This window comes from Sus scrofa, chromosome 8, assembly GCF_000003025.6.
Source record: "Sus scrofa isolate TJ Tabasco breed Duroc chromosome 8, Sscrofa11.1, whole genome shotgun sequence".
Taxonomy (NCBI): domain Eukaryota; kingdom Metazoa; phylum Chordata; class Mammalia; order Artiodactyla; family Suidae; genus Sus; species Sus scrofa.
This window is the reverse complement of record NC_010450.4, coordinates 59008086-59021764: the sequence shown is the minus strand read 5'-3', so window position 1 is coordinate 59021764 and position 13679 is coordinate 59008086. Positions and strand designations below refer to the sequence as shown.

Sequence of the window (13679 nt, the reverse complement as noted above, 5' to 3'; positions counted from 1 at the left end):
TGTAATACAAAGTAAAAATGAATATGATAGCTTTGATCTTAGATATGATAAGAAGTAAAAGGACTGTTTGGGAGCTTTAGATTTCAGAATATTTGTTCTTTTTTGTACTAGACATTTAGAATAAAAAGAAAAACAAGATATAATTCTCACCAAGAAGGACTTCATATCATAGTGAAGAAAATGTCAATTTGTAAAAACTGAGACAAGGTGTACTAAATTTTATAATGGAGGTTTTTACAGAAGACAGTGTATTGTAGATTAAAGAACTATTCTATTAGGATGAGCAGGGAGTGATGGTATTGAAGAAACACTTTCAGGTGAGATAAAATTCACCTGGAACTCATTGGCGGTGGGTCCACACTGGTGCTGTATTCATAGAGGTTAAGCATGAGCAGGGGCAGAGAAGCAGTGGAAGTACAAAGAGAAATTACTGTGCTGTATGTGATGGATGGAAATGTGTTGGTGGAGCAGAGTTTGTTACTAAGGAGAAGTTGGTAATGTATTTGAGATCTTGTTTGAATAAGCTTTAGGGTCATAGAAATACTTTGAAGCTTATTGCATGGATAGTAGAGGGTTCTGTTACTTTTTTTAAGTGGTGTATGGAATGATCAAATGTTTGTCTTAGAAATTAACTCTTGTGAGGTGTTGGTGAGATGGTGTTTTGGGCAGAGAGGCCAGTGTCAAGGATAGCAGCTACAAGATAGTCATTGTTATTTAGACCAAAGATAAGAGAAGAACTGACTGCAAGCTCTGGCAATGATTAATAAAAGGAGGACATATCTGGAAAGCGGAAGAAGTAACTGGTGTAGGAGACTGGTATGCGTTAGAGAAGAAGGAATCAAGATGGTCGTAAATAGTTGTTTTGTGACATCTTGTCCTGGTGAACTATGGATTCTTCTAATCTCAGAAACCACCTATGATGAAATTTGCATGACTTCTCCTTTTTTTTTTTTAACAAATAATTTAATTCCTCCTTCTTCTGGGTTTTATCTATACTTTACAGATGCTTCTGTTGTTCTAATCACACTGTATTGCTCTTGTTTAGACCTCTCAGGCAGGATGGAAGTAAGAATAAGTGAAAATAAACAAATTATTGAAGGAGTCTAAGTGAAATTATCCAAACTATTGTCAAGTAAACAATTGCCATGGATGCTGTCAAATTAAAAATGAAAGACTAGATTTTTATATGATCTTCAGGTTCTAAATCTATAAGGCATAGAGAGTAGAAAAAATGAGCAGTTGAAATTTCATTTTCATAAACCATGTTATAGCTATAATTTCTTCTGTTTTCAGTGCTGTCAGTTGAATGTGCAGACATTGTCTTAAAGCTATTTTATTTCTCCTCCTTCCTCAGACTTATTGTCTTTATTGTTTAAGAATGTCATCTCTTCCATTTAATCATAAAATGAGTTTTTTAAAGTAATGATTAAGTTTATGATTATAAAATTAATACCTGCTTACTGTGGAAAATTTTAAAAATTGAAAAAATATATAAAGGAAAATAGAATTGAAATATAATTCCACTCCAGTACATAGCCATTATTAACATTGCATTAGTGATTCTTATTGATCTCTATGTGTCCTGTCTTCTTGTATGTATTTATATACAGGCCTCTTTATTGGTCAATTATTAAGAATTTGTTGATTACCTCAGACTGTATATCACCAAAATATTGTCGCTTCTCTTGAGATTCTACATTATGTTACAAAAGTATGTTGTACTTTAGAAATATCTTAGCTTTCTAAAAAAATTATGGACAAAAGTGCCATAAATATCACAGGGGCTGTTTATACAAGGTTCTTTGTTAGAATCTATACTCCACTATTTCTGTGGGTGATATTTATAACAAATACAGATAAGAAAAGGAGAATCAAACTAAAAAAAAATTTGGGGAGTGGAAAAATTCCAAAACATTAGTTTGAAAGTTAGTAGCCTGTCAATTTAACAATTTATTAAGACATATGTGGTTTGTGAAGTCTTGATTTGAAAAATAAAAATGGATGTGTGTGATTTCAAAATTGTTCTAGTAAGTGGGAAATTGCTATTGAAATTTATGGTCAAGAATTGGTTCCCTGGAGAAAGAATCTTATAATTACAGCTCTTTTCTGTTTAACAAGCTGAGCAAGAAATAGCCCTATTAGAACATAGTATTTTATTATTAATATTGTTTCCATAAATTTGGAAAATGTGACATTAAATTTTTTGTAGCAGTTCTATTAAAGATCATTAGTATTTTTGATTTTTATTGTTAAATAAGTGACCAGAAATATAATCTTTTCTTAGATCATGAGCAAAATGTGGAAGTTACCTATTTTTAATCTCATCTTGTTTTTTTCCATGGTCAACTTTCAGCTAACTGAATTATTCAAAAATACTGAAGGATATTGTTTATATTATGTTTAAATATCTAAGTGAATTTGTACATTAATTTTCATTTTTCTTATTTTTAAACTCTTCATTATTTCTGTTAGAATAATTTCAATGTTAACAGCATTAGCAAGTCAAATGTGAGAAATGCCAGGTATTAGAAAGGTTGGTTTTGAAAAAATTGTGTAGGGAGAAAAAAAAAATGTCTTTACCATAGAATTTCTAAATAGAACCTACCAGCTTGTGCTTTAATTAAATTGCAAATGTTTTTCCTTTGAGTATTAAGTATTAACAGCTGGTGAGCGGTTGGATTAGCAAAGCTGTATATGAGGGAAGAAGGAGAGGAGTTAGCCATTTTTCCATAATGTCTCACTAATTTCCAATTCTTTTTAGGCCACTTAACACACTTACACATATACATACGTACACCATGTTCTCTTATACGCTCCTTTTTTTTTGGAACAGGAATACTAGATAGAAATTTTGAAATTGCCCAGAGTTACATCTCCTGTAGAAAATGTCCAATAGTTGGTGGGACCTCCCTGAGGCTTTTATTAACACACTGCTAGATCTCTCTAACCACATGGGGAGATGGTGCTGGTGGTCCAGCTGGCCAATTTATTGAAACCAGGACAAAACCCTAGTTTCTATTTAATTATCTGTGACATTGCTACAACTCTAAGAAATTGGGTTGCCTGGTAATTTTGCTGCATTGCTGAATCTGTTACAAGGTGAAAATGGTGAATTCAGAAAATTCATTGAGTTACAGGCCTGGAATGAAACTTTAATGCCTACTTCATTCATCTCCCTGCCTTAATCCTAGGTCTGCAGTAAAGTAATCCCCCAAAGATAGACATCTTATTTTTATCTTTAAGGAATGAGAATCTGCAATCTTATTTGGGACCCAAGTCTCACATCTCTCCATCATCTCAGCCAGAAAGTTCTTCCAAGCACCTGTACAAAGTTTAGCCAAATTATTACTTGTTACTTCTCATTGAAAATGAATTGAATTCTCACTCCTGAAGATGTAATGTCTATTACCAGAATAAAAGTGAATATGTCTATTAAATTTTTCTTATAGTCTTGCTATTTAAACACCTACATTTGTGATATAGGAATGTTCCAAATTCCATTGACTGTTTCCTGAATACTGTGTTTTATCCAAAGCCCTTTTAATATTGAGATGAAGAATTATGTGCATAATATAGGTTACATCACAGAGCTATTCTTGTTTTTTTCTGAAACACTACCAGATGACTTAATTGTTGAAATATTTTTTTACCTAAATTAAACACCAGTCATAATTATATCTACCTTTTAAATTCATCAAACTATTTTGAACTTTGATTGAATTCCCTTAAGTGAATTATTCTGTCCAAACTGGGCTCAATCCATAAATATAGACAACACATCTATTTATTTTGTCTATTTAAAAATTCCTTTTAAAAATTTTTTGTTGTTATTTCACCCCAAAACACTTTTTTCCCACTGTACAGCATGGGGACCCAGTTACACATACATATATACATAATTTTTTTCTCCCATTGTCGTGCTGCGCTGTAAGTATCTAGACATAGTTCCCAGTGCTACACAACAGGATCTCATTGTTAATCCATTCCAAGAGCAATAGTTTGCATCCATTAACCTCAAGCTCCCAACCCCTCCCTCAACCACCCAGGCAACCACAAGTCTATTTTCCAAGTCCATGATTTTCTTTCCTGTGGAAAGGTTCATTTGTGCTGTATATTAGATACCAGATATGAGTGATATCATATGGTATTTGTCTTTCTCTTTCTGACTTCAATCAGTTAAAAATTCTTTATTTGTATGCTTTGCTTTGAATTGTGATCTGAAATTTGAACAAAAACATAAAGGAGTACTTAATAATAGCTACTAACTATTTCATAGAAAGGAGAACTAAAACTCAGTGATTAAGGAGATTACTCTTAAATCACTATAGTGTTTCCTATGATTTCAAGATGTAATGAAACATACCATTCTCACCTTTTGTTCACTTTTTGAAACTACTGTATCGAGAAAAAATAAAAGATAACCAAGAAAAAAATAACATACCACCACTATTTCCCTGGGAGGTGCACACACACAATGATACTTATAAGAATTACCTTTTGTGGAACATATTTTGTGACCTCATTGCCTTCCTTGTCCGTGGAAATTTAAATGTGTAGAATCCACAACTATTCACAACGATGTGCTAGGGCTTAGAAAACATAACTAATATAATAGTAATGACAAAAACAACATAAAGTAATGACCTGAACCTAGATAAATATAAATAAACACTGTGAGCTGGCATATACGTGATCTTCCACACCATTGAATGTGGGTTAAGAAGCTAACTGGACCAAGACAGGAGCTTGAGGTGCTTGCAACTACCATGAAGGAAAGAAACCACTAAGGCTTGTGTTGTTGTTTGTTTTAATCAGTGTTGTTGGGTTGCATCTATTACCCTAGAAGTTTGCATAGAAGAGGCCTTTCTGGGAAGTCAGAAATTAATAGGAAAGAGTTAAAACTACCGAAAGAAAAATTGGGTACATGCTCTGTTTTCCAGCTCATTCACAGGAAGACAGCCATGCTGAATCTAGGTGGAGCCAACAAATAGAGACTCCAAAGTTTGTGAATGTTCTCTTTAATAGAAGGAGGTAGAAGAAATTGTCTATGTAAATCTTTTAAGTTCTGAGCAGAGGGGTAGAAATCAATGACTCTCTGCAAAATTAACAGTTCTCCACCAAGGCAAGACCTTGGCTTGTATGATGGGATCATGTAGAATTGCGCAAGCTTTGCTAGAAAATCTGGGGGTTGAGTCTAAAGGAGTTGTGTGGAGATGTGCTGTATCAACTCCTGCTCTGTGAGGCCACTACCTGGATGCTAAATTTCTTTATCCTTGGCTAAATTAATTGAGAATGTATAATCTGCAGTATATTATTTTTGTCAATCCATTGAACAGTCCTATATGTGCCAAATAAAAATCCGTATAGATGTGGCACAGATTGCATATTAAGTCAATGATTATGTAGTATAGAAAATGTAAAACTAACATTTTAAAAGTTAGGAGGTATATGCCAGTACTGTCTGTGTGTGTATGTGCATGTACTTAAAATGAAAACCAATGCTAAAGTTGCAGTCATTGATTGATGTGATAAACTATACTTGAAAGGTTTTCAAACACTTTAGAGGAAGAGCATAAATTTCTTGTTATTGTAAAGAAATTATTTTATAACATTAGTCATTTTTCCTTTTGTTCAATTTATACTTTTAAAAGTCCACTAAAATAGTTTGCTGACTAGGTTATACCTTTGGTGATAGTGGCAAAGTTAATAAATACTATAAAGGCAAAAGAGGGTCTTTTAGCTATTATATCAAAAGCTTTTATGAAAGACAAACAATACTCAAAATTATAATTGCCAGTGTTTATATTGTACTGCCCTAGATGATTTAGTCATCAATTCACTTAATTCTAACTATAACCTATTGGATGGCGTCCTCAAGATGTGACCACCCACTGACCCTCAGGCTGAACCCAGACCGTAGATGCTCCTCCCACCTCCCTGTGCTTGCAGTGTAAGTTTGGCTTTGTGTATTCACAGCTGCAGCCATTTTCATGTATGTACCTTTGCGAGAACAATGAGTTCCTGAGAGCATCTGAACTGAATACGTGACTGCACCCAGTTAAGGTCTCTGTATAAACTTTTAAGATACTGGCGTGTGGGTGCAGAGATCTTCTTCTTTGGCAGCTGCCCATGAAAAGCCTTCTCTGTAAGTTCCCTTGCTTTTTAAAGCTGTCACCTACCAATCTGAAGTGGTCTGCCCCTCTTTTTCATCTCTCCTTGTCATTGTATATGGGGACCAATATATAAACCCTGTGTGATGTGTACTCTTATGATCTCCATTTTACAGATGAGGAGACTTGCTCTGAGTTAATATTGTAGAACTGTTACTGACTGGGGTTCTTGGACTTCTTCATCAATAGAAGTTGATAAGGGGCCAGACGAGGAATTCAGACAAGGCTTTATTGGGACTTGTGCTGAAGCAGGAGGAAGTGAAAACAAGTAACAGATTTTTTGTTGCGGGGCAGGGGGAGACAAGCAGGTTCCTTAAGTGGGATGAGGGTAGGGTTGGACCCCTGGGCTAGGCCAGAGGGGCAGCTGAGCTGGTCTGCCCACCCTTTTGGTTGTGCTGTGTGCAGGGATCACGTGTAGTACATTAATCTTGCCACTTACACTTCAGAAGTGGCTTTTTGGTCCAATATCTTGTTTATAATTTTCCCCAACTTGGCATGAATGCACTTATTTTTAAATGCTTATTGACTCTTTGTTTTCTGTTGTTTGAGGAGATGATCCTCTAGGTGCGAGCACTATAGCAAAGTGTCCCGGTACCCAGCCTGTCTTAGAGCTAGCATAAAATTTTAGGCAGTTTGGCTGTGATGTCTGTTTTTTTAACCTCTACAAATAATTTGTCTCACTGGAGAAAAAATATCACACCCCTGCATAGACCGAAGACACCAGTACTGTAATATTTAATCAAAACTGGGGATTTAACCCTGCCAGGAAAATCTGTACAGAATTGTTATGCTGAAAAGGAAAATACAGTAGAATGTCATGATAAAATAAATTCCGTCCTCCCATAACTATCCCTTTAAACCTATTATGTTTGACTAGTTCCTCCGTGTTCCTTGGGTGTTATTGGGGATAGGATCTATGATTTTCATGCTCACTCTCTGAGGTAATAAAATGTTCTCTGGTTACTTTAGTCACAATTAAATCTTATTTTTGTATAACAGGATTCAGTACAAACTACTCCCCAAAATATGGCACCTTGGCGTTTTGAGTATCTTAAACTGAAGAAATTTGAGAAATGGCAGGTGCAGGAAGGACTCTGACGTTTTCCTCATCTCCCCAAAGTAGATCATATGAGGGGTTCCTGCCCTGTGCCCAGAGAAAAAGAGAGTATTTCTGGAGAATCTGGAAGGAAGGAGGAATGGAAAGGAAGAGACTGCTAAGGTCCCCCAGTTTACCACTCTTAGCTCCTCTGCTTTTGTCCTTAGCACACATTTCCATGATTCTGCACGCTTCATTATACTGAGCATGAGTTTAGCAGTTTTTTCCAGTCTTCATTTTCTTATGAAAGCTCCCACTGTGGCATAGTAAATAAATATATACTTTTCTCTTGGTAATCTGTTTTCTGTGCAGATCCCCAGCGAGAACCTAGAAAGGCAGAAGAAAAGATTTTTTTCTTCCCCATGGTTATTAGAATATCCATTCTCATGTAATAGTGAGAACTGTAAAAAAAATTAGACTTCATTTCACCGTATTTTATAGGCCTACTGTGGTTGGAGAGAGTGGCCAGCCTCTTCTACAAATCTTTTTTTTTTTTCTATTTTTATTATGAAAACTTTAGAACATGTCAATATTGAAGAAACTGTTGTGAACATACATACACACTCTTCTAGGTTATATCACAAACCCTTTGGTGTTCTTGCTTCATCATAAGTCCAATGCTTTACCCAGCCTCTATTAATCCATCAATCCATCTTAGTTTTTTGTTGAATTTCAAACTAAATCAGAGACACCAGAACATTTCTAAATATTTCAGTGTGCAGATCTTAAATAGAACTCAGTATTTATATACAGATATTTCTGATGTCAAACTTACAGTTTGTGAGTAATGAATTTCACAGATTTTAGTGTATGCTTTCTGAGTTTGACAAATGCACACACTCTTATAAACTAAATCAAGATGTAGAATATTGCCGTCATCCCCCAAATTTTGGTCATGCTCTTCCCATTCAACTCATGCCTCTCACAAGAGCCAACTATTGTTCTGATATTTTTAGACCACATATTACTTGTATCTGTTTCAGAACTTGAAATGAGTCAATAGGGAATGATCTCTAATGGTGAGCAGCATTACTTTGTATGGGTACAGATCAATTCATTTAAAACATTCATGTATTAGTGGGTTCAGCTCTTTCTAGTTTTTAATCATGCATAAAACTGCTTTGGAATATTTTAGTTTGTTTTTTTCTGAGCACATATTTCTATTGGGGGGTTAAATACCTAGTAATAGAATTATAGGATTATTGAAGAAATGATGTTTAGTTCTGTAAGATATTGCCGGAACTTTTCCCAGAATGATTTTACCAGTATGAGAGTTACGGGTAATATACATTCTGAGCAATTTTGGTGGTATCAGTCACTTTAATCATTCAGGAGAGTATGTAATGGTCATTTATTATGCCTTCATTTTTCTTTCCTAATGATTGATGATGTTGAACACCTTTTCATGGACTCACAATAGGCTCACGGCATATCTTATTTTTGTAGAGTAGAATGTTCTATAAATGTCAGTTGGGGCAAATTGCTTGATTGTTTTCAACAGTTGTCTCGTATCAGAGTCTGTTTCTGCTAATTACTTTGTCTTTTCAGAATGTGTTTTTCCTCCCCCTTTTTTTGTATGCCTGGTAATTTTTATCACAAACCTGGAATGTTGTTGTGTAGGGATGAGTTAAATATTGTGTTCTGCTTATAAACTTGGACTCCGTTCGTTCTGCCAGGACTGTGATGTGTGGGCTTCTGAAAAACCAGTCGGGAGTTGAGCTGGGTTCTAGGCCCCTTGCTGCTGTGATTCCTCTCATTGCTGTAGCCATCAAATTCTGCTGGCTAACCTTGACATTGGGATGTGGGTTAATTTGCAGAGGTTTCCAATTTTTTAAATTTTATTGAAGTATAGTTGATTTACAATGTTGTGATGATGCCTGCTGTACAACAGTGCTTCAATTATACACATCCACCCTTTTTCAGATTCTTTTCCCATATAGGTTATTACAGGATATTAGGCAGAGTTCTCTGTGCTATGAAGCAGGTTTTGCAAAGGTTTTTGCTCCTCTGTTTCCTCTATCTGCTCCCTTCTTGGTCCTGGGTTTCCCTTTTGTGGTGTGGCCTAGAGAGGTGCATGCTCTTGCTTTTCTCCCAGCTGGATTCCATCATTGCATTTACTCAGGGCCTATTTGCCTGGGGGGGCAGGGGACTGGTGTTCTTTGTTCTAAGTTCAGTTTGGGCCTGAACTGGTCCCTGCATCTTTGTAAGCATAGACTTTACATGTCCTACTTGCCCTGTTGGAGCTGGGGTTCTGGGCTTTGCATGTATTCTTGAATTTTCCTCTGGGAACGGTGCTGGGGTTTATTTTTGTTTGTATTGTTCTTTTCCCAGCTGTGTTGGATTTCCTTCAACGTTCTAAGGCCCCAGGTAACAGTGTTTTTTACTGCTTTCTCCCGTCAGTGTAAGGATTGTTATTTGAATGGAGACAGGGAGACCCTTCTCTGCAAATTTCCCTACAAGCTGCTGTTGCTCTCCACCAACACAAGGATTGCTCCTCAATCTTCCGTGAGCACCCAGTGGTTTGCGGAGAAAAAGTCTACAAAAGGTATGACTCTTTCCCTTATTTTTCCCTTCTAAGGCTTCCATACTTTCACTTTTGCCTACATTTGACCTTTAGCTAGTCTTTAAAATATTGTGCCTGTTATCTTCTTACCAGTTGATATTTCCTTCTGCTGCATCTGTCTACTGCATCTGTCCCAAGTAAGTAAGTGTCCCACTTCTTACTTCAAGTGCCTGTGTTTCTACAGATTTCAGATTACTCATTTGTCCTGCAGTTTGTTCTCTGGTGAGTTCAAGGGTAGCTATTGATTTGAATTTTGTCCAGCTTTTGCTTTGTTGTAATGGTGGGAAGGATTTTTAGGTGTCTCTCTACAACTCTGCACTGGATTGACTTTATTTTGATTACATTTTTCTCATTTTTGTATATATTTGTTTCATTTCGCTTTTAACCTGTTTGTGTCATTATATTTGAAGTAGATTTCCTGTAGGTAGCATATATCAGAGTCTTGCTTTTAATTCCTATCCATGTGTGTATGCTTTGAGTGTGTGTGTTTAACCATTTACTTATGTGATTATTGATGTAGTTGGGTTTAAATGTACCATCTTGGAGTTCCCCTCCTGGCTCAGTGGTTAACAAACCCGACTAGGAACCATGAGGATGTGGGTTTAATCCCTGGCCTCACTCAGTGGTTAAGGATCTGGCGTTGCTGGGAGCTGTGGTGTGGGTCACAGATGGGGCTTGGATCACACATTGCTGAGGCTGTGGCTTAGGCTGGCATCTGTAGCTCTGATTCGACCCCTAGTCTGGGAACCTCCATATGCTGTGGGTGCGGCCCTAAAAAAGAAAGCAAAAATAGGAGTTCCCGTCGTGGTGCAGTGGTTAACGAATGGAACCATGAGGTTGTGGGTTTGATCCCTGGCCTTGCTCAGTGGGTTAAGGAGCTGGCGTTGCCATGAGCTGTGATGTAGGTTGCAGATGCGGCTTGGATCCCGCTTTTGTGGCTCTGGTGTAGGCTGGGCGGCTACAGCTCTGATTAGACCCCTAGCCTGGGAACCTCCGTATGCTGCAGGAAGTGGCCCTAGAGAAGACAAAAACAAAACAAAACAACAAAAAAGGCAAAAATAAATAAATCTACCATCTTTCTGTTTGTTGTTAATATGCATTATCCTTTTTTTTTTAACATTTTCTTAATTTTCTTAATTGAATATTACTTAAGATTGTATTTTATCTCTGCTTATTAGATACATGCTTTATATATATCCCTTCTTGGTCCTGGGTTTCCCTTTTGTGGTGTGGCCTAGAGAGGTGTGTGCTCTTGTTTTTCTCCCAGCTGTATTCCATCATTGCATTTACTCGGGGCTTATTTGCCTGGGGAGCAAAGGAGGGGTATTCTTTGTTCTGATATAAGTTCAGTTTAGGCCTGACCTGGTCCTTGCATCTCCATAGCATAGACTTAGGTTTATAGCTTTGTGTCGACTTAAGGTTTATAATAAAACTTTTAAAAATTATCAGCCTACCTTTAATTGTGCTATCTCATTTATAGTATAAGGACACTTCTATTTCTCCCCTCATGGACTTTATGCTATTTTTGTCACAGATTTTACTTCTCTATGGTTGCTTTTGTTTAAACAATTACATTTTGAAGAGATTTAAAAAATAGTTCTTATATTTATCCCTGTAGTTTCCAATTTAAGTGTTCTTTATTACTTTGTACACATGTAGATTTTCTTTAGCATGATTACTCTTTTACTTTAAAACTTCCTTTAATAATCTTGTAGTGCATATATGCTGACTACTAATTTGTTTGGCATATTTGCCATTATGTGTATTTTTAAAAGCCTTAATTTTTGAAAGATATTTTTGTTGGCCAAAGTATTCTTGGTTGGCAATTTTTCTAAATATTTAAAAGATTTTTCTCCGCTATCTTCCAGCTTGCCTTTTTTTTTTTTTTAAACAAGAAATCTGTCTTATTTGCTTTTCTGTGGGGAGTGTGTTTATTTTGCTCTAGCTGCTTTTAAGATTCCCCCCCCCTCTCTTTTTTAAAGCCCCTAGGGCAAGGGAGCACACCTGTCTAGCTCCTTACTACTATGTCCTCATTATCATATTGCATAACATTTAGTAAGTACTTAGTAAATATTATTTAAAAGCTATGAAATATGTGGTGTCTAGCATGGTTGGTTTGACAAGATAAGCTTATGAAAACAGGTAGCTCAGATAAGAAGCCACTCAATAAAGACTGAGTTCTGTTTTGAATGACAGAAAAGGTAAGGTAAAAGCTTATATAACTTTCACATAATGGAAATTCAGATATACATAGCTCTGGACTAATATGGCATCTCCATGATCAGAAGGAAACCTCATTCCTTCTTTTTTGCTTTGCCATTCTCAAATCATAGCTTCCACCTCATATCCAAAAGGGTTGCTTGAGGTTTTGCTGTTACTTACTTTGTATGGAAAGGTAAAGAAGCAAGAAAGAGAGGGAAAAGGATGAATGTCAGTTATTTCTTAGAGAAGGTGCCCAGGAATGTCATATATAGCACTTACATTCCATTGGTCAAAATTTAGTTGCATTGCCACACCTAATTATAAGAGATGTTGGAAATGTAATCTTAATTCAGATAGCCATATGGCCAGATAAAAATCATAGGTATTATTACTCTGGGATAACAGAAGAGTAGAAGAGATGTTGGAGGATAGCTAGCTGTTGCCACAGTCACTGATGACAAACATCCATCCTTTTTAGGGCTGTAGAGAAGAGGCAAGGCAAGTGGGCATATATTGGTAAGCTATTGTCACCGTAGTGCTGCAAAATAAACCACTCCAAAGCTGAATGGCTTGAAGGAAACAACAGTTAGTATAACCTTTCCCGTACTGAGGGACATGGCTGCTTCCAGGTTGTGGCCATTCCAGACAAAGCTGCTCTGAAAAATTGTGTAGAGAGTTTTGTATAGACACAAGTTTTTATTTATCTGGAATAAATGTCCAGCAATGCAACTGTAGAGTTATATGGTTAAATATAGGTTTTTAAAGACACTGCTAAACTACCTTTCAGAGTAGCTATACTGTGAGAGATCCATTTTTATCTGCATCCTTATTAGCATTTATGTTGCCTTGGTCTTATTTTAGCTATTATAATGTTATATGTTATATTTATGATTGGTTTTAAGCCACTTATTTGCAATATGCCCAAGTGTATTTTCTTCATGTTTTTATGTCTGGGTTGTTGAATATCTTATACCTGTGTGTGTATGTATATACTTTTTCATAAAGTTTAGAAAATATTGACCTTTATTTAAATATTTTTCATCACCCCTTCAATTCATTGACTTCAATGCACAAATCTTTTGATGCTTGACACTGTCCCAGAGTTCACTAATGCTCAGATTTTACTTCCCTGAGCATTTTTCTGTTTTTGATTTGAGGTTATTTCTACTGTTGAGTCTTCAAGTATTATAATATTCTATAATGTTTAATCTTCTGTAAATTTCATCCAATGTGTTTTTTATCTTGGGCATTATATTTTCTAGGCTTCCTTTTGGGTATTTTTCTATAATTTTGATTTCTTAACATGCTAAATAATTTATATTCTTGAACAAATTGAATCTCACTATAATTGTTTTTCTACTAACACTACCATATCTATATTTAAACTTTAATTTTCTACTACTTTATAACAGCTTTTATTAAGGTGTAATTATCACAAAATGTATAAATTTAAAACATGCAGTTCATTGGTAGTACATGAGTAGTTTTTATATTCAAAAACTTATCAACACTATCTAACATTAGAACATTTTTATCTCTCCAATAAACACTTCATACATGCTAGCAATTGCTTACCAGCTTCATCCTCCTCAGCCTTGGGAAACTACTAATCTGCTTTTCTTCTTAGATTGGTCTGTTCTAGATATTT

General features: G+C 35.8%; 1 protein-coding gene across 1 annotated transcript in view; it reads left to right on the top strand.

The window, feature by feature from the left end:
- Positions 294-13679, top strand: part of LOC110261960 — a 92803-nt gene continuing 79417 nt past the window's right edge. Inside the window, exons 1-4 of the mRNA XM_021100539.1 lie at positions 294-317; positions 381-494; positions 9667-9811; positions 9923-9966. Coding sequence (XP_020956198.1) covers positions 294-317; positions 381-494; positions 9667-9811; positions 9923-9966 — 327 coding nt within the window. The remainder of the gene's footprint in view (positions 318-380; positions 495-9666; positions 9812-9922; positions 9967-13679) is intronic.